The sequence below is a fragment of the Pezoporus wallicus genome, unplaced genomic scaffold (assembly GCF_028554395.1).
Source record: "Pezoporus wallicus isolate ANWC-B61680 ecotype Strahan unplaced genomic scaffold, APGP_CSIRO_Pwel_v1 contig_12129, whole genome shotgun sequence".
Taxonomy (NCBI): domain Eukaryota; kingdom Metazoa; phylum Chordata; class Aves; order Psittaciformes; family Psittacidae; genus Pezoporus; species Pezoporus wallicus.
The window spans coordinates 444,207-465,297 of NW_026642642.1; the positions used below are offsets into that span (position 1 = coordinate 444,207).

A 21,091-nucleotide genomic window follows, 5' to 3' on the forward strand; every position below is an offset into this window, starting at 1 on the left:
TTATATCCAGTCTAAACTTCTCCTGTTTCACTTTGAACCCATCACTCCTTGTCCTGTCACTACCGTCCCTAATGAAGAGTTCCTTCACAGCAAACTTGTAGGTGCCCTTCAGATACTGGGAGGCTTCTATGAGGTCTCCACACAGCTTCTCCTCTCTAGGCTGAACAGCCCCAACTTTCTCAGCCTGTCTTTATAGGGGACCTGCTCCAGCCCTTGATCATCCTTGTGGCCTCCTCTGGACTTGCTCCATGTCCTTCTTGTGTTGGGGACACCAGAACTGCCCACAGTGCTGCAAGTAGGGTCTCACAAGAGCTTCCTCTCTGTTCTGCCTGCTACAGCACCCTCTTTCCAAGGGAGGGAGCAGGACCTGCTGCCTGCTCTCCACAGTGAGCATCTCCCCACCTTCCTGACTCCATCTGTGTGTACCCCCCATCTGAGTACCCCTCTCCAGAGAAGCACGGACCCAAGCCAGTCAAGACTCTCTGACTTGGCACTGCTGTCGTGGCACACATCCCTTTGCAATGACAGCCAGCCCATGGCCCCCCAGCCATCCTGCAGCACACACCTACACCAAAAACACCCCACTCCCTTTCACTGTCAGAGTACAGCCCTCTCCCACCCAGCTGTGCACTTGATGACAGCCCGTAAAGATATTCTTAGCACACAGAATTGGACATAAGTTGTTTGCAGCTGGGAGCAGGGTGGAGTGAGGCTGGGGAGGCGTGGGATGCTGCGTCTTGGTTTGAGGAAGATGTGGTCAGCAATGGGTTTTCCAGCTCTGACCTCTGAGCACTTCCACGTGTGGTCCAGACGTTCCTGCTCCCATCCCCAGGGCCGTCTTCATCACGTCCTGCCCTAGTTCTTGGACAGGGAACCAGGAGGTGGGAATTGTAAGATCTGGAGCAGCATCTCAGGTCAGATTAGTTTGCCCCCAAGCCCTTCTGGCTGAAGGTGCTGCTTCTCTCTGCACCAAGATCAGTACTCCTGACCTGCCCTTTCTGCACCCGTGTTGCATACCCAGATTCCTGCTTTTGCCCTCTGGCATATTGTGCCTGTGGTCTCTCTCGCTCCCCAAATGGGACAGCTCTCTGTCTCCTAGACAAACCCTTCACTCTGCACCTCCTTCATTACATAAGCCTTTCCACACTGCTCTCATTCAAGTGTTCCACCCAAGCCCATGTGCTGGCCTCACTCATCACAGCTCTTTCATAGGCCTCTGATGGTGTACATGTGGTGGAGTCATGAGTGTCTCCTTCCATACAGAGTCTTAAATAAAGGGGTTGGCATTTCCACTTTTCAGTTCTCATCCCGTACAGCTTCCTGAGGAAAGCAAATCCTGAGGAGCCGCCTGTGCCACCCAGGGTAGCTGGGAACAGAGAAGTGCCCAAAATATCCCAAGCCCGGAAGGAATGGGATGAATAGGGAAGAAAAAGCCAAGCAGCTGTTTCCCTGGTGAAATGGAGCCAGTGGCTGCTGAAGGAGGGGAAGATGGCACATCTGGTGATGTTAGCTAGTCTTCTGTGGGCTGTGCAGCCACGTTGTCCTGCATGGTGATGCACCCATCATGCCTTGGAGGAGGCATCACAGATACAGGGGAGACCCAAGCTGGCACAGCTCCCGCATGATGCATCCCAGGATGCATGGCCATGTCCTGGCCATGCAGTTGCCATCATCAGAGCACAAGCCAAGGTCTGGTCTGGACCCCCCTCACCCCTTTCCTGAGTGTGCAGCCCTGCTTCTGACCAAGGCTGGGTCTGAGCAGTGTAGGAGAAGGAGGGAGGAGGGCACTGTGCCCTGGTAAGTCAGTGAGAGTGGTAGGTATGGCATGGTGCCTGGAGCCCAGAGAGCAGCTGCCCTTTGTGGTATAAATACGTGCATAAAGTCACGTGCGTCTCAGCCCAGGATCAAGCCAAGATCCTGAGCACATCTACAGCAGCACCACAGCTGACGGGAGGACAAAGGGAAGGTCCCGTATCACGCAACAACCTCCCATGAAGAACCCCCACTTAGCCCTGTCCGTTCCCTCTCAGCCCGCAGAAATCCCATGGAGCCCAGGGCTCTGAGACAAGCAGGATGGGGAGGCAGGTTCCGGAAGGGAGGCAGTGAGGAGGGAGGGTGGATGCTGCTTCACCCTTCCACGCAGGAAGTTAAATCTCTGACTGGCACTGGAAAGAGGAGATCAGTATCCCTCTGGGGAGCGTGGCAAGACAATGCCTGTGATGGCCCTTCCTGAGAGTCCAGGCTGCAGGGCATCCACACAGATGCTCCTGAATGTCCCATAAGAAAGGACTCACCATGCATCATGTTGTGACTTGCATCCCAGGTGCTGGACCAGTGGTGACACGCTTGGCTCACCCACAGCCTGCAGCACCGGCTGTAATTACCCCAGGACACCAGTTTGTCCAGTGCTGGTGCAATCAGCCACTGCAGAGCAAGGGCTCTGCAGGGTGGGGTGCCCAGCCACCCATGACACAGGTGGACAGAAATTAGGCCACGATAATCAAAGGTATTAATTGTGCAGTGGTGACATGCAGGTGCTGCCTGGGAACAGGGCTCCAGCATGCAGGGCACAGCAGGATCAAAGCCTTGTCCCATTCATCTCAGCTCTACATTTTGCTGGTGCCAGCACAGGTCCCAGGTCAAGGCAGCACTGCCAACACTCATCCAAGCTCAAGCATGATTTGTTTCTACTGCTGCTGGCCAGGGACAATCAGCATCACACGTTTGCACTAACATAGCTGAGTAGGACCTGCTCTCCATCCTTATTTTCATAAGAACACAGGTTCTTCCTTGGCAGAATGATGATGGCACTAAACTGTAGTTTCATAGAATCACAGAATGGTTTGGGTTGGAAAAGGACCCTAATGATCATTTAGTTTCAGCCCCCTGCCATGGGCAGGGACACTTTCCACTAGAGCAGATTGCTCCAAGCCCCGTCCAGCCTGGCCTTGAACACTGCCAGGGATGGGGCAGCCACAGCTTCTCTGGGCACCCTGTGCCAGGGCCTCAGCACCCTCACAGGGAAGAATTTCTTCATGTCTATTCCAGGTTTCTGTGTATGGACAGCTCTGCTCCCTCAGTGCTGTGTTGTACAGACATCACCGCTTAGAACAACACACACCTCCTTCCCTTTGTGTTTGCGGAAGATCCTGGCACAGCATGTCTGTGCCAGACCTGTCCACGTCTGGCCGGGTACAGGAAGGGTTTTCAGCCCCGTGGAGCATGGTGACTCATGGGAGAGGACTGTAGATGTGAAAGCCTGGCAGTGCTGCTCACAGACCGTGCTAAACCTAATGAGATTTTCAACAGGAGGGAGAAGCAATAAAGAGCTGTGATTGAATCGGCTGCAAGCAGCAGCATGGCAGAGACTTCCACACTGAACAAAGCATAGCTGCCTTCCCTCCCTGCAACGGCCATGCTCCAGCCTGTGTTGTCACACAGGGTCTGGACAGGGCATGGGGACAAGGAAAAGGGCTGGGAAGTGCCCCCAGCCACAGGGAGCTCCCACTCTTGCTGGTGCACAAAGAACTGGCCATAGAATCATAGACCAGTAGATGCAGGAAGGCAGGCACGCAGCTCAGCTATCCTTTCTGCCAGGAGGTGGCTGTGTCCATGTTTCCTCCTGGGAATGGTCCTGGCCCATGACCTCCCTTGAATCTGACCTATTTAGACAGGCCAAAAACTGTGTCAGGGAGCCAGACGAGTGGTGTGGATAATTAAAGGACTGCTGAGGCCAAAGAGTTACTCACACAGGTGTGGCCTGAGTGACCACTGGCTCAAAAGGTCCCTTCCAACCCCAAAAAAGTAGCTCCTACCTCTTGCTCAGGCATCTGAAAGGACAAGCAGGGCTCCACTATCTCTGCTTGGGGATAAGGCAGCAGAAGGGACGGGGACTTTCACCCATGCTGCTGTGGTGGGATGCACCCTTCCCGAACAGAAGCTCAGAGCTGACAGGTGAATGGTTCTGCAGCCTGATGCATTGCTTTATTGCAGAATGTTTTCCTTTTATCAGCTCTGAGTAGGGAAGTAAGGAAGGATAAGGAAGCCAGGGCAAGGCTGAGGTTGTTGGTTTGTTAACATAGGGTCTCTGGGGCTGGGTTGTGCGTGTGGGTTTGTTCTTGTGGGTGTCTGGCAGGCACTGTGCTGAGCTATGCATGCCCTCACTGGCCTTTCCCTCCACATTGCTGTGCTGTTCCTCCCTGCAGCAACATCAAGTCTTGCAGATCAAAGGGCCGTGATGAACCACACAGGTGAAGAGCCAAGACCCATTTCCCCTAGGCCAAGACCCACTGAGCAGTTTCAGCCCTGCTCTCCTGCAGCTGGTGCTGTGGGTCACAGGGCTGCTCCCACCAGCTCAGCTGATGCTAGTCCTGAACCTACTCTGATGTGGTCCAGCTCAGCCCACACTGCAGCCAGACCAGGTTCTTGGCATCTCTATTTCTGGCTTACATCTGGCAGAACCACAAGCACCTCAGGACACTGTGCTATGGCTAGGCAGTATTACTAATAGCTTGGCAAGATGCAGGAGATGGAGTGAGGCTGGCACAGCCTCCTGGGATGAGTGTGGAGCTGCTGAGAGCCCCATTTCCCAGGGCCAAGTCAAGAGAACAAGGAGCAGTTCTGTTTCCTGATGGCACCCCTGTAGGATGGAAGCATGGCAGGCATAGGAAGATAGGCTGTTCAGGCTGGTTCAGGAGCAGGCAGGGTGGAAGTTGCTGGAGGCATTGTCCCTATCAGTTTGGCATAAGGTGACCAGCTACTGGTGACCAATGAAGCTTTCTGCTTTGCTGGTGTTGTGCTCACCTGGCTGCATGTCACAGATGGTGCAGGCACGACCAGAGCTGCCTGTCCCTCCTTTCCAGAGGTCGATGGCTTTGTTTTATCAGTGTTCTCAATGTTTTCATATTCACAGCCCACAGGGCTTCCAGGAGTTACACACTCAGCTGGGTTCAGGCATCTGCTACTCAGTCCCCTGACACCCTGGCTTGTTTGAGGAGAAGCAGGGAGCAGGGAGCTGAAATCACTGCCCACCATTAAGAGATAGGGATGGGATGCGGATGCTGCCTCTGCGGATGTGATAATACCAGCACCCAGGCATGAGAAGCATCAACAGGAGATAACAGGAGGCAGTGAGCAAATGCTACTAGGTGCTGTGCTGACTGCTCGTAGAAAATCCATGACACAACAAATATTTGCAGCTCTCTTGCTGCAGACAAGCCCCTCATTGGCCTTGCAGCTGGAGTGACAGGTAGGGAATGGGGGGTCAGACACGTGCCTGCATGATGAGGACCTTTCCAGTTTACCAGTCCCTGCTGGCAGCTGGACATGGGCAGCTGCAGCTTGCAGCCATGGTACAGGCATTCACCAAGCTCAACAACACACAGCACAGCGTGATGGGAAATGTAGTCTTGCTGCATCACCTGCACTGTGTGCTGTTGGACATAACCCGGCTGCACATGAATCACTGGGGTTGGGACCTTCTCACATGTACTCTGGGCTCCTCACACTGACGAGGCCTCCTCAGCAGGTTGGAGCAGATGTTGCTGTGCCCCCCTCTCCTATTTCCTATGGGGCAGGAGAGGAAGATATTTGTTAGGGACTGCCTATCTCATGAACATGCAGGGCACAAGCAAGCGTGGAGATCTGCTGGGTGATGTCTGGTGGGAGAAGAGCAGAGGTTGCCAGGGGAAAGGATGAGGGGGGATGCTTGGGACCAAAAGGCTGCACCCACATGCTGGGAGGAAGCACCAAAAGGAATCATCAGAGTCAGTCGATGCTCCTTGTTCTGCTCATCTCTGGGTCTGCACAGCCCTTCCAGGCTGGAAAACCCTCCTGTCATGAAGCTTTGTGCTTGCTCTGACACAGCTTCACACACTCCCCACAGTCATCCCGGACCTCCCCCTACACCAGCAGCCATTGATTTTGCTGTGTGTTTGCAGAGAACAAGCCTTAGGTATGGATGGTGTCATGGTTTAAACCCAGCCAGCAACTCAGAACCAAGCAGTCACTTGCTACTTGCCCTTCTTCCCCTGGGCAGAATGGAAAGGAGAATCAAAAGAATGTAAACCTGTGCGTTGAGATAAGAACAATTTAATAACTAAAGTACAGTAGAACACTACTGATAATAATACTGCTAATAATAATAAGGCAAATAACAATGAGAGAGATATGAAACTAGCATGGAAAACTGAAAACAACAACAAAAAAATCAAAGTAAGTGCTACTGAGCAGCAACAAATCAGCATTATTGCTAAACTGAAGGCAAAACAGCACCAGCTGCTAAGAAGAAAAATAACTTCCCATGTGAAAACAGGGCAGATGGGCTCTCACACACTGGAAAAGTGAGAGCAGGGGAATGCTATAGGTCTGGGTCTGAGCAAAGGCAAGCTTACTGCTAGCTGATCCCAGACAGAGCTGTGCTGCAAGGACTCAATGCCAGTGTGGAATAGAGGTGGGAGTGCAGCAAGGACCAGTTTTTCTGTGTGGAATCCCCTCTGCATCCCTCACCACCCTGCACCCATATCCCATGGCCTTACAGGTCACCCCCATCCCCTGCACCTCTCCAGCACCAGCCACCCTGGGCTGTTTGAAGGCGCTCACCCATGCTCTGCCTGTGTGATGCACCATCACCAGCAGTCATGGAGAAGATGTCAATCCCTGAGCCTTTTCCCTGTGAGAAGGGGGATGGTGCAGAGTCCAGAAGGAGAAAGGGAAGGAGAACAAAGCCTCCTTCTTCTCCCACCTGCAGCTCCACAGAGCCATGGAGACCTTTCTGCTTGTCCTCACTGGAGCTTGAGCAGTTTAATTCAGGGTTTGCTGCAGGCTCAGCCCTGCCTGGCTTCTCTCCAGCTGCTCAAAGTGTACCTGCCTGCACCACAGGAGGGACTGGGGCAAGGAGACCTTTAGCCATGTCTCAGATTGAGCACTGCTGTGCCAGGCAAGAACACAGTGTGGTGGAAATAGCACAGTAGAATTACAGGCACTCAAGGGAGAAGGGACAGTACATCCTGCCATGGCAATTTCCATAGTCAGAGCCATCTCCAGGGCTTTAATTTATCTGTTACAACTTAATTGGATTTCAACCCAGTCACTCCTAAGCAGCAGGAGTCCTAAACAGGCACTGGTCCTGAACTTCTCTCTGCAAGATGCCTCATGAAGACTCCCCATCTCTGCTGCCGTGCCTTAACCCTCAGTGCTGCTGCTCACATGTACTCAAGGGAAAGGGAGAGTCAACATTCACTCTCCTGCTGCCCCATCTAAGCTGGCTTTGCTCCTCTGAACAGCTCCCAACACCACTGACGAGCTGGTTGCTGGGCTGTGGGCACAGCAGGATGCCCAGATTTTGGGTACTAGGGCTGAACCCAGGCAGGGAAGGCACCCACCCGAGCAGCATCACAGTAGAAGGGCAGAACCTGCTGCCTCCCATCCCCACATGCGGATGCTGGTCTTCTCCCTGTGCCCACCACAGGAGGCCTGTGAAGCTGCTCCTGTCATTCTGTTGTCAGCAGGACAGACACATGAGGCCCAGGAAACCCACGAATGTGGCTTGTTGCACAGTGTGGTTCCCCACAGCTACAGCAGCCTCGCTGGCACACTCCTGGCAGGCAGAGGCACCAGGCTGCAGCAGTACTGGTGAGGAAAGGGGGTAGCTCTAACCCCATGAGATGAGGACTGGCAGAGCCCTGCCCCCTACTCTGCCTCCGTACACATAGAAACTTGCCCTGCACAGACCCACTCCCTTCCGTGGACCTCGAAGAGCAGAATACCATGTATTTTGGGGGGGGGGGGGGGGGGGGGGGGTTGGAAGGAGGCAGGGGGCTATAAAGAAGTCAGAGGCTCTAGTCCACAGGGTTACTCACCCTCCTGGGACAAGGAAGAAAACCCAGAGCTCATGATCTGTGGTGTTTATCCATGGTGGCACCTGGAGCTGAGCACCAGCCAAAACCATGCCACACCACGAGACACTCCACGTGGTTGCTGGAGTGGTGCTGGGCTCGTGGAGACAGCAGAACCTCATAGGGAAACCATCCCTGGCAGTGTTCAAGGCCAGACTGGACGGGACTTGGGGCAACATGCTCTAGTGGAAGCTATCCATGGCAAGGGGTGAAACTGGATGAGCTTTAGGGTTCTTTCAAGCCCAAACCATTCTGTGGCTCTATGAAAGGGCTGAAACAAAGCAGTCACGGGGTGGCTGTGGGAGCAGGGCAGCACAACACGGTTGTGGCAGCTCCCTCGAGGCGGCTGGGGCAGGGCTGGGCCAGCACAGGTGGGAGAACGCCAAAAAGAGCGGCAGAGAAATGTGTGGGACAGAGCAAGGGCAGATCCAGCTGCAAGGGAGTCCCTGGGCACGAAGGACAGGACAGAACGGCCTTGGAGCCAGGAAAAGGCCTGCGGGGGAGCAGCAAGCAGAAGGAAAATAGGGAGAAGTGTAAAAGCTCAGAATAGGGAGAAACATGAAGGGGTACAACAGGCACTGGGCATAGTCACTGAGAGGCTGTCTTCCCTGCTCCTCCAGAGGACAGACCCCATCCACACAGGGTGGGTGCAGAGGGGAAATCAGAACCCCACATCCACAGCATCCCTCCATCCTAGTGATGGCTATGAGGAGGCATCCCAGCCTGTACCAAAGGGACCCATTCTAGCAGAGGCAGCTTGTGCGGGGAAATTGGACCCACTACACTGTGGGGCTGCGTAATGGGGAGGTCAGATCATAGAATCACGTAATCATGGAATGGTTTGGGTTGGAAGGGACCTCAAAGCTCATCCAGTTGCAATCCGCTGTCAGGGGGAGGGACACCTTCCACTAGAGCAGGTGTCCAACCTGGCCTTGAACACTGCCAGGGATGGAGCAGCCCCCACGTCCTTGGCATACTCGGGGTTATCGCTGAGGCTCCGCTGGGCGCCGCCGTGAGTCCCAAGGAGTTAAGGGCTGTCCCCGCCCCAGCTCGGCTCCGCCCCGCTTGTGCGAGGCTCAGGGCGGCGGGGGCGCAGCTCCGGGCCGCGGCGGGGGTCGGGGTGCTGCTGCCGCCGGGCCATGAGCGCTGAGCCGCTCGCCCCGCGCCGCCGCCGCCGCGGCTGAGCATCGCCCCGGTGCCGGGGAGGGCGGCGGAGGGAGGACGGGAAGGGGACGAGAAGGGACGAAGGGAAGGCGGCGGCGGCGCCCCGGCCGCGCCCGTGCGGGGATGTGAATGGCGCTGGAGGTGCTCGGCGGGACCGACATGGAGTGGGAGAAGCTGCCGCGGCGGCCCGGGGAGGGCGAAGGGGAGGCGGCGGGGCCGTGGCTGGGCTGCGGGCGGCTGCGGCCCTCCTCGTACCGGGCGCTGCGCAGCGCCGTCTCCACCCTGGCGCGCATCGACGACTTCTACTGCGAGAAGATCGGCGCCGGCTTCTTCTCCGAGGTCTTCAAGGTGTGCGGGGAGGGAGCGGAGATGGCGGTGTCACCCCGGCGTCCCGACGGGGCTGGGAGTCCCGCCTTCGGGCTCCCGCGCAGGCCCTCGGCGGGGTGCGGGACGGGGGGTTCAGGACCCCCCCCCCTCCATCCACCGTAGCTGGGCGATGGGGATGCGGGACACGGAGTGCGGGGAGCCCGGTCCCTCCGGGGTGTTCGACCTCCGTCCCTCCGTGCAGGGGGAGGGGACGGCAGCGCCGGCTGTGTTTACCTCCCGGGAGGCTGAGCGCTCCGAAGCAGCGGCGGGGAGGGCCGGGGCAGCGGTGGGGTGGCGGGCAGCGCGGTCCCGGGGGCCCCCGTCTTACAGCCCGGCAGGCCTGGACTGTGCCTATGGCAGGGGATGGAGGTGATGTTTGCAGCCGGGCAGGGGTGATTTCCAGCGTTGCTGGACCTGTTCCAGCCTGTGCTGGGCGGGTGGATGTGCAGGATGCTCCACGGGAGCTTGGGGCACCCTGAATGGGGCTGGCCGCGGCTGGGACCCCGTAGCTGTCTTTGTCCTCTGCCGTCTCGGACTGACGGAGTAGGAATGGCTGCATGTGTCTTTTACCCTGGTTAGGGGTGCATCGGTGCTGGTGGGGAGCTTAAGGTCCCAGCAGTTCATGGTGGTGTTACCCTGCCAAGAGCCCAGGAGCTGTGCCGTGCCCCGCTGCCACAGCCGCCTCTCCCCGTCCGGGGGGGGGGGGGGGCGTGCACTTGTTTTCGTCCTCGGCATCACTTAAGGCACCACAAGCTGCTGGGCAAGGTCTCCTCTTAAGCTGTACTCCTAGTGGCTTCACCGCCCTCAAAGGGCAGCTTTGGGCTGGGCAGGACCCCTGCCACCTCCCACCACAACAGGGCATCCATGTCCCAGCAGGACCCTGGGGTCCCTTCTCCAGCCCTGCTGCCGTTCCTCATTCAGCAGGGAGACTCAAAGATCTGGATGCTGGGCAGCCATGAGAGAGATGCTCTGCAAGGGGCCATGGCAGGCATGCAGAGGGGTCCCTCGTCTTCATGCTCTCTCCTTCCCTTGCAGAGTCTTTTTGTTGGCTGGGTTCCTGCTATCGATCTCTGGCTTGGAGCATGTGGCAGCACCTCAGAGCAGAGGGAGGCATTTAATAATGCCAGTGTGGATATGGCTCTTTAATAATGGATGCTCCCATGTCTCAGACAGGCCATGGTCTCTCCTTGCCTTGCTGTTTGTTTTCCCAGGTCCTGCGGGAGCCACAAAACACTCCTTCTCCAACCTGTTGTTCATGTTCTCATGAGACCACTTCCATGTGGGATTTGGGGGACTGGTGGAGGTTGGGGGGGGGTGGGAGCTGGATCAGGCAACAGGAGCTGATGATGTGTGTGCTTGCTGAAGAGGAGGCAGGGCCAGGAGGGGGCCAGATGGGGCTTTGTGGTCGTGTGGTGGGTTGAGTCCAAGAGCTCAGCAGGATGGTGGGGCAGGCCCGTGATCTGAGCTGGGGTTTGGCTGCCTGAGCGTGCGAGGAGGATGGAGCTTGGCAGGGCAGCACAGGACCCGGTTTCCTCCCACCGCCCTTGTTCCTGCTGTTGCTTTCCATGGCCGTGGGCACTTGCAGCCCCCTCTTCTTTGTGGCTGCTGCCTCATTCCAGCCTTGGTAGGCACGGGGAGGGGACCTAAACTTCTCTCCCTACGCAGGTAGCTCAGCGCTGGTGTGCACACGAACCACGATGCTAGAGCACTGGTGTCTGTCTTACCAGCATTAAAACCAAAAGGACTCAGTGTGTCAGAGTCCTTGGGTTGAGCCAAGTGCTTCTCCAGAAGGGCTGTCCAAGACAAACGGGAGACACCAGTGATGAAATGATGCCCTGGGGGTTGTTCCCAGCTGATTCCCCTCTGTGCTGCAGTGAGTTTCCTTCTGCAGCAGCTGGTTCTCATTGCCTTTCCCTGTGAGATTCCAGAGGTAGCAGGCCCACCCATTTTCCAGGTGGAAGGAAGCAGTGCAGTGAGCCACCTCTCCATGTCTCATCATCAGTCCATTGGACTGAGCAGATTGGCTCAGGTGTGTTTGTGCCAGACATCATCTCTTCCCCAAATCCTTCTCTTTACCGAGCGTGGTCCGCAGCAGATGCAGGGCTGCAAGCAGCATCCTGGCTTCAGTCTCTGGGGGCTGTATTCAGAGGTCTTCACTCATCCAACTCTGCATTTTATGTGCCCCACTCTCACACAGCCTCTTGAAGATACTGCTTCCCACAGTGCAGACCATTGGGAAAGCACCCCATTTCCATGGTGCTGGGGCCAGGGGGGAATTGGCAGCTCCCAGAGTGGACAGAACCTGGGAGAAGGCTTCAGCATTACTTCCCACCAACTTCTGAGGTTTTGCATTTACTCCCAGTTTACCATTGCAACTAATGACACAGCTCCCTCTTATCTGCTGCCCTTCATCAGCGGACCTTGCATTGGTTTACAAAGGAGGGTGGAGCGGTGTGACACAGATGGAGAAACCAAGGCAGGTGGGGAGGAAGTGGATTTACCAAGGTCAGCCAGCCATGGGAAGGCTGGGAGCAGCCCTGGGCCTGCTGTCGGCGCTGGGGAGACACGGGTGCTGGGCACGTGTTGTGCTTGTGTTAGCTGGCGACCTGCTGGCGCCTCTCCTGCGTTGTCACGGGGTGTGCTCTAGCCTTGGTGGTGAGCACTGGTGATGCTCTGGTGCTGCTGGTGTGCCCATGGAGCCACTCCTGAGAGCATGGGATGCTCAAGCATTTGTGGGGAGCAGGTGGTGCTGTATGTGCCCTGGTGCTTTCACTGCCCTGGAGGAACCTGTCTTGACTGATTCTGCCTTTTCTGTGCAATGAACAGATTTTCCAGTCCCACACGGTAGAAGACCTGTTGCACTGCTGGGATTCTCATGGCTGTGGGATTACTGGTGGTGTTTCTAGCTCATTTACTTGCCCCCCCCCCCCATCTTTCCCTGCTGGGCTTTCCAGGCCAAGGGCTGCAGGATGATGTCTCTGCATGACTGCTTTGCCAGCGCCAGGGTGGGACAAGGGGATGGATAAGCAGCAAACGGGGTGCAGGGGAGCTGGCTGCTGAGACCCACAGATGGGGAGGTGGCGGTGGTGTTTTCACCCCATGTCTAGACAGTATCACCGGCTGTGGGGAGGGAGCAGGCCGTCTGCTCGCTCTGATTAGCATGCTCTTTAAATAAGACTCTAATTTCCGCTGCTAAAAGAGCTTAGATCCCTTGTGCCCAGGCTGGGGCCCGCAGCCAGCCCTGTCCCATCCCCCAGCCCCACGTGCTGCCAACAGATGGGATGGGGACCGACGCTCCACGGCACCCCAGCTCATGGGTACCCCCATGCAGCACACGATGGAGGGGCTGTGTCGCATCATGAGGGCTTGCATGGTGTCTGGATGGAGGATCAGTGGCTTGTCCTCCCCCTTCGCCCCAGCATGGCTGCCTGGCTGAGCTCAGCTCTCGGGAATGCGCTGGGATTCCTGGGCTCCATGCCAGAGTGTGGAGGGGCGAGGGGGGACCCAGCTGTGCTGCCCAGAGAGGCTCTGCTGCCCGCTGCCTTCCCTGGGTGACAGTAGGAAGGAAACCCCTTTGGCTATGGGCTGCATCCTGCCTGGGGTCCTGGGCTGCTCCCTTTTCTGCCCTGCCTCCTTCCAGAGGGTGCTGGGCTGGTGCTAGCGGCTGGCCAAGCTGGGTGAACTGGTCAGCACATGTGGGAGGCTGTGGGCAGCACAAGAGGGCATAACCCCTTCTAGTGGCCTTGAGCATGAAGCATGTGAGGGGAACAGCAGGATAGGACCTTGCAAGCAAGCTCGGGGTACTGGATGCCCTCAGAGAGGTTATGCCCCATGGGTGTGGGGCTGGGGCTGTCCTTACAGCCCTCCATGCCCCTGGGGATGGAGTCGCAGAGTAGGGCATCAGGACAGGGCTGTGCTGACATGGGAGAAATCCTGGGGAAGGGACTTTCACCAGACCTTCCCTGTCCTCCAGGCATTAGACCCTACACGGCTGCACTCACCCAGCCTATTGCAGTGGCAGGAGGCTTTTTAACCAGAATGAATCCACAGGCACATCCTGACCGTGTGGGGCTGAGCTGGGGGCTGCTCCCTCATGCACAGATGCCATTGCTGGCAGGGACACAGCCATCCTTACAGTGCACGGCCAGTGGTGTGCGTGCCACACGGCATTCCCATCGTGGGCGCATGGCTTGGCGCCGGAGCATCGCCGCCCGCAGACATCCCAGCAGGGCACAGTGCTGTGGAACGAGGTCCCGGCGCCTGGCAGCTGCCTGTGCCAGCCAAACCGACCCAGCCAGTCCTGCCGGCGTGGGAAGGGAAGAGAGTAGTGCTGCCATTGGGAATGCTGGGCTTTGGCACCCAGCGCCGGGGGTATGGAGAGGTTGGGAGCCCTGATGTTGTGTCTGATGCTGCCTTGCGTTTGGGGATGGGGTGGAAAGAAGGAAATGATGGTGGGCAGGAGGTGGGGGGTTCTTTTCCCTGCCTGCTGGTGCAGATGTGGGCAGGGAGCCCTAGGGCATTGTGCCAGGCCCTGCAGGGAGTGGGGTGAGCAGGGAGGTGGGCATGGGGAGGAGTTGTGTTGTCATTAGATGGGGCACCATGGGTGCGTGCAAGGCTCGAGAAGCTGTGATCCAGACATGTGGACCACCCGAGAATGGGCTCTTCCAGAGCCCAGAAGCTTTGTGCAGTGCTCAGCAAGGAGGAGGCATGGGGAAACCCATCCTCCCTTCTCCTTTGGTGTGGCAGTGGGCTGGGATGGGGATCCAAGGTGGCCAGAGTGTCCCCTCACCTCTTGTTTGTCCAGGATCCATCCTGATCTCTGCTGCCATGTAGCCACCATGCAGGTGACACACATGTAACTGGAGTGGAGAGCCACGGGCTGGCAACTACTGAATTACTGAGCCTCTCCATGAACTCAGCTGCTGGTAACACAGTGGGTTTGGGTAGGGCTGGGCTGTTGCCTGTTGTACCACTCTGCCTGTGGCTGGGTTCGCCATGGTGCACCCAGACTTTCAGATCTTTGTAAAGCACTAATTTCCCCCTACACCTTTTGGTGGGGAAACTGCTGCCCATTCCCTGCGTTTTGGGTGCTGGATGGGTCCCCATCTCAGCATGCACCCTAGGGTAACTGCTTCCGAAAGCAATGCCAGCTGTGGGATGGAAAGAGAGCCCCGGAGGGCTCAGCACTCCAGGTGTTGTAATGGGGACAGAGGCCAAGCTGAAAGCAGGATGGGGGGCACTATAGGCCCTACATCCACCCGGCGCCCCATGTTTTGCCCAGGGAGGTGAGGAGGGGCTGGCACCAGCACCGCAGCCTCCACCAGCATCGACTAAAAAGGAGAAGAGCAGGGAGCTGACGGCAGCGCCGAGGAATGCCTGCGCCTCCGTGATCGCTCCGTGTGTGGGGGGGGGCAGCTGGGATCTGCTGGGTTGTCCCCACAACCGGCTGTTGCTCCGAGGGGGGGGCCCATCCCACCCCCAGCTCAGGAAGGGACACTCGGCACTGGTTCAGCCTCCACGCACACCCCACACCCCAAACCCCCCCCCCCATGGTGCTGGGACAGGGAATCCCGTGCTCATCCCTTGTCCCGCACGTGCCGGGGGTGAAGGACCGGAGTGTTCGTGCTTGGCCACACTCCCAGCTGCTGTTCCTGGCCAGGGACCAGGCTCCAGCTCGCATGACAGCGTCAGGCTGGGGACGGCTAAATATACAGCCTTATCCTAGCGCTGTGCCCCACCAGGCTGGGGTCATGCTCTGGAGCAGTGTTTGGTCTGGTTCGGGGGGCAATATGCACCCTCTGTCTTCCAACCCATGCTGGTAGGGTCTGGCTGCATGGTGCTGACCCAGAAGTACCCTGGTTTTGTGATGTTTGCTGGTGCATCCCAACCCTGCATCTGCCTGGCCTTGCAGCAGGGTTGGGGTCACAACATGGAGATGCCACAGCCTCTGGGGGGAATGGATATGGAATGGGGGAATGGGAAGAGCACGACAAGCAGGGTGCCCCAAGGAGGATGGGATGTGCATCATCAGCATTGGGGGGGGTGCTGTGCTGGAAACGCCCCCCCCCCACTTAGGTCTAGTGATCCCTGAGGTGCCCTGTGCCTCATGTGCAAGGGTGCTGCAGGGACACATGGGTCTCAGCCTCTCTTGCACACCCTGCCTCTAGGTACGGCACCGCCAGTCGGGGCAGGTCATGGTGCTGAAGATGAACAAGCTGACCAGCAACAGGGGCAACATGCTGCGGGAGGTGCAGCTGATGAACCGCCTCTCGCACCCCAACATCCTCAGGTAGGACCTGTCGTCCCTGTGTCCCCTCTTCCCCAGCCTGAGGGATTTGGAGCTACTGCTGGCTCTGGATGAGCTCCTAGAGCTGGTCTTCACCATGGCTATGCTCAGGTCCCCTCTGCCTTGCAGGTTCATGGGGGTGTGCGTGCACCAAGGACAACTGCATGCGCTGACGGAGGTGAGAGCAGAGCGATGTCCGTGAGTCTTGGGGGTCCTGCAGGGTTGGGGAGGGGACAGTGATGTGGGAACACTTTCTCAGCCCATGGCATGCGTGTAGGGCAAAGTCTACTGCGGGGCAATGCTGTGGGGTGATTGGGAGGCATGTTGGGATGAGATGGGCGTCTGGTTATGGGTGGAAGGGGGGGCATAGAGGTGCAGTGGCCCGGCTCTTCCCATCAGTACATCAACGGTGGGAACCTGGAGCAGCTGCTGGACAGCCCCGTGCCCCTCTCCTGGTCCATGCGTGTCAAGCTGGCCCTCGACATCGCCCGTGGCCTGCGCTACCTGCACTCCAAGGGCATCTTCCACCGTGACCTCACCTCCAAGGTACAGCATGCTCCAAAGGCATCCCAATGTCCTCATCCCATACCCACATTGCTGGCTGTGCTGTGCTGGCTGCACCATCCCGGGAGCAGTGAGGATGGCGCAGTCAACGTGATGGGTCCTCCTGTGCCCCCAGAACTGCCTTGTGCGCTGCGAGGCCAATGGCTACACGGCAGTGGTGGGTGACTTCGGCTTGGCAGAGAAGATCCCCAACTACAGGTACGTGGGCAGTGTCCACCCATCTGTCCCCGTCATTATTGTGAGGAGTTCCCAGCCCACTTGCAGCAGCAGCTGGGGAGGGAGGGACATTTGGGATGCAGCTGGAAGGGCAGGGATGGGAGCAGTGGGGGTGTTCCCCAGTGGTGGGGATGTGTGGGGCCGATGGACATGTTTGGGGCTAGCTGTGAGGGGAATGGAGAGGGTGTGGGTATGGAGAGACAAGTTTGTGGGCCCTTTAGGGAGGTTTAGCCCGGGGAGGGAGATGGAGGTGGTGGTTTGGGCTGTCCCAGTGGGAGGATGAGAGGGCGGACAGGGGGCTGCGGGTAGCCCCTGATGTCCCACCATGTCCCCCAGCGAAGGCAGCGAGAAGGAGCCGCTGGCTGTGGTGGGCTCCCCGTACTGGATGGCGCCTGAGGTGCTCCGAGGGGAGATCTACAACGAGAAGGTGAGGCTCCGTGCATGCCATGCCTGGGGCTTTATCCAGGCTTGTGCTGCCAGAGCTTTGCAGCTCTGGGTCTTCACAGAAGGAAAAACTGGGTGGTGGGGTGGCAGGGCCCTTGGTATGGCTCTGCAGGGAGGAGGGAAGCTGTGGGTTCGTGGAATGATGGGCCCATCTCATTGGGGTTGCAGAGCCCCCCATCACTCCCTTCTCTCTGCAGGCTGATGTGTTTGCGTACGGTATCATCCTGTGCGAGACCATCGCTCGCGTCCCTGCTGACCCCGACTACCTGCCCCGCACTGAGGTGACTCCCTGGGATGGCGGGGAACAGTGGTGGGCAGCAGCACCGGGACTGGGACTGCTTTACCAAATGAAGGGGACCATTCTGCTGTGCTGGGTAGAGCCCCGTGTGCAGGAGCTCCCTGCATCTCAGAGCAGGGGTGCTGTGTCCTGATTGCTGCCCAGGCAGGGATGCTCTCTGCCTATAACCTGTCCTCGGAGCCCATGGTCAGCCTGGGTGGGAGAAGGGGACACTATTGAAGCAGAGAGCCGTGCTGTGTCTCAGCATCCCCCAGCCTTGCCCCAACTTGGGGACCCTCCAGAGGGGTGTTGCCAGGTCCAGTCAATGCAGGGAGGGGGGGACCTGGACATCCCAGATCCCATGTGGTGTCCAGGGGACCCAGCCTCACTCCTCTTCTTTTCCCTGTCTCAGGATTTTGGTCTGGATGTCACCACCTTCCGCACCATGGTGGGCATCGACTGCCCGGCGGCCTTTCTCCAGCTCGCTTTCCACTGCTGCAGTGTGAGCCTCCCATCTCCCCTGCCCTTCCTTACCTTTGTGCATGGGGTGCGTGGGCTGCTGCAGATCTGACTGGGAACCCCTCATCCCCACAGATGGAGCCCACCTCCCGCCCCTCATTCCTGGAAATCACACAGTGCCTGGAGGGCATCCTGCATCACCAGCTGGGTGTTGAGGACACTGGGGACACCGTCTTCAGCATTGGGGAGAGCCTGCCCATGCCTGCGACAGCAGCCACACTTACTGGTAGGTGGGCACCCTGGGGACAGGCCATGGGGGTGTGCAAGGAGGGGGCATGTTCTTTACTGTGAGGGTGGTGAGGCACTGGAATGGGTTGCCCAAGGAAGCTGTAAATGCTCCATCCCTGGCAGTGTTCAAAGCCAGGCTGGACAGAGCCTTGGGTGACATGGTTTAGTGTGGGGTGTCCCTGCCCATGGCAGGGGGGGTGGAACTGGATGATCTTAAGGTCCCTTCCAACCCTAACTGTTCTCTGATTCTATGTGGGATGTCCCATCCTATCCCGGCAGCTGTAGGGGAAGGAGACCAGAATTGCATGAGTTCTGTACAGCGCAGCCTGTCACTTGGGGTGCACCTCTGTGTTGTTGGGTGCCCAGCACCCCATAGCACGCCACACCAGCCTCTGGTGACCCGCTCCCGTGCTCACATCCAGGGGTATCCAAGAGGGCAGCCAGCCACTCCGAGCAGTCACCCCTGCGCGAGCTGGGGACGCAGCACCTACAGCCGCAGGACCAGCGCCTGTCCCGCAGCCAGTCTGACGTGTTCCCCCCGAAATCACCCACCCTGCTGCAGCCGCTGGAGCCTTACAGCGGGGCCAGGACCAAGGAGACGTCCCCCCGCATCAACCCCTTCTCCCAGCGCGAGGACCTCAAGGGGGGCAAGATCAAGCTCTTCGACACGCCGAGCAAGTCTGTCATCTCCCTCACGTTCGACCTGCCCCCCCCTGCACCGCTGCAGCTCAGCACCCCCGTGACCCCCGAGCCCGCCGTGGAGGTGCAGTGTGACTTCTCGGCCCCCACCGCTGCCCCCCGCAAGTGCCACTCGCTGCCCACCTCCCCCGAGCTGCCCCGCAGGGGGGGGCTGGAGCTGGAGATGGGGTCCCCCCACCCCACTGGTGACCTCCAGCCCCCAGCTCTTCTTCCACCTCCAGCTCGGGGACGAGCGTCTCCCCCCAGCGCCAGGCCATTGGAGCGGATGGACTGCAGCCCCGACAGCCCTCACCCCCCGCAGCTCCCCGTGTTACCCCCTAACAACAACTTCATCCGCACGGCATCCTCGGGAGCCCGGCTCTGGCAGCCGGAGCCACGGGCCCCCGACAGGCTTCTCTTCAACAACAACCACGTGGTGATCAGTAAACCCCTTGCATGGGGCAGTGAGTTGGAGCACGGCTTCTCCGAGCTCAGCATCCCCTGTGCGGCGGCGATGGAGAGGACGGACCGTGCGGCCATGCTGCCTGGGCACGGCTCCGGTGCTGTGCTGGAGCAGGATGAGGTGCTGCCTTGTCCTGGGTGCTGCCTGACACTCTTCAGCTTCAGCTTCCTCTCTGTCTGCCACCGGCCGGCACCCAGCCCACCCCACTACCAGAACCTCAACTGTGAGTCCAAGAGCCTCTTCTGCCACCAGAAAGCCGCAGGGCCGGTGCTGGCGGAGCCCAGTCTGAAGCTGCCAGAGGCATAGACCTAGTACCGGGGTTCCCGGGGAGCGGGGCTGCGTCCGGCTGCCCCACAGATCCCTTGGCACAGGAGCCTGCTGTGTCCCCATGGTCTGCCCTCACTGGCTCAGTGCTTGGTGGCCACCGGTGGCTGCAGTGCCCCATGCCATGGCTACTCTGGTGCCACTGAGGAGCTCAGGCACCCATCCCACCTGGATGGTTCTCGGGGGTCTATGGGGAGCTGTGGGGTGGGCTGGGTCCCTGCTGGGGACTGAAGTGCAATAACACCCCCAGCCCTGAGCGTGCTCCAGCACTGTGTGGGTGGCAGGGCTGGTGCCCCGTGGGGCTCAAACCCTGTGTGCAGGACCCCCCCTTCCCCAAGGGCTCACCCCTCTGCGGGCTCTTGTGGAGGGGTGCACAGCAAGCCTGCTCCCCTGGGAGAACTGGGAGCTCCTGTACCCAGGGGGGGTGAGCAGGGCTGGGGGAAGAGGGGTCGGGGTGTGTATGTGTGTGTGTGTTGGGGGACCTTGTGGGGCTGGGGGATGTCCCCATGCTTCCCTACAAGTGTGGGGAGCACAGCCACCCCCTGACACAGGGAGAGGCTAGCAGGAGAGGGGCAACGCACATGGAGCAGTGCACGGGGATGATTTGCCAGCACTGGGGTTGCCCCTGCCTGCCCTATGCTGGGGTTGGGTGCTGAGCCAGCACAGCACCCACTGTCCCCCCAGCACATAGGGTTGGGAGCAGGGTGCTGGCAGAGGGGGGAAGGAGCTGCCCAGCCCCTGGCAAGGGTGGGAGCCAGCTTTCCTTCCTCCCGCACAATGCACTGGTGAATGCTGAACTCGTGGGTTTTATTACTATTAATAATAATAATAATTGCTAGTAATATATACCCGGCTTATTTAAAGTGTTCAATAAAAAAAATGAATGTCCTAGAAACTCTGGCTCCTGTCTCTTTCCTGTATGTCTGATGCAGCCCTGAGAGTTTGCACAGGCTTGGCTGGGGCTTCTGGGGAGCCTCCTGGGGACCACAAATCAGCCTGGCTCAGGCCAAGATCTCAGTATCCCCAAAGTGGCCATCTGGGTTGAAATGGCTTTGAGTCCCCTTTATTATTTAGGTTCTTTGGGTTCATGCCACTGAGTCTATGTTTGTGGTGGTGCACAAGAAAGCAAAGAGCAGACAAGCCCCATCTCTTTATTGCTACAATTGGGTTCAGCCAGCGGACAAGACAGAGGAGTGACACGTGCCACCTCCAAAATGCCTGCCTTTAACACCCAAGCAAGCAAGCTAATTCACATAGCAATTAATCAACTATATATGGCACTCATGAGCCCATAATAAACTGAGGACATTTTCGCCTGGTTGAACATGACTTCCTGTGCTCTCGCCTGGTGGTGATGTTACATCAGGGCTATTTTGCTTAATCTTCGCATGTGCATGTGTGTAGTGACTATTTAAAGTCCTGATACCTTCCTTGTCTTGCACGTCGGTCGAGCGCAAGTGCCAGAGTTGCTTTTAGGAGGCACCATCACATCGTGCAATCGTAAAGGTCATTCCTCTAATTTCTAATTAGCAAAAACCCAACAGCCAGCGCAGTTGAGGTGCAGCTTCCCTCCTTGGGCACTGAGGATGCTGCTTCCTCAGTTCTGTGAAAGCCATGGCCAAGCTGCCCCTGTGATGGGGCCAGGCTGGAGGTCCCTGCAGTGGGGA

At 58.2% G+C, this 21,091-nt stretch overlaps 1 protein-coding gene across 1 annotated transcript; it reads left to right on the forward strand.

Annotated features, from left to right (window-relative positions):
* The first annotated feature begins 9,070 nt into the window (after window positions 1–9,070).
* Window positions 9,071–20,330, forward strand: TESK1 (testis associated actin remodelling kinase 1). The gene is made up of 10 exons (XM_057431223.1): window positions 9,071–9,407; window positions 15,593–15,714; window positions 15,841–15,889; window positions 16,111–16,257; window positions 16,391–16,473; window positions 16,828–16,918; window positions 17,133–17,216; window positions 17,625–17,714; window positions 17,807–17,957; window positions 18,382–20,330. Exons 1-10 carry the CDS (start codon window positions 9,189–9,191, stop codon window positions 19,404–19,406), a joined length of 2,061 nt encoding a protein of 686 aa, XP_057287206.1. The 5' UTR covers window positions 9,071–9,188; the 3' UTR covers window positions 19,407–20,330.
* Window positions 20,331–21,091: the final 761 nt, after the last annotated feature.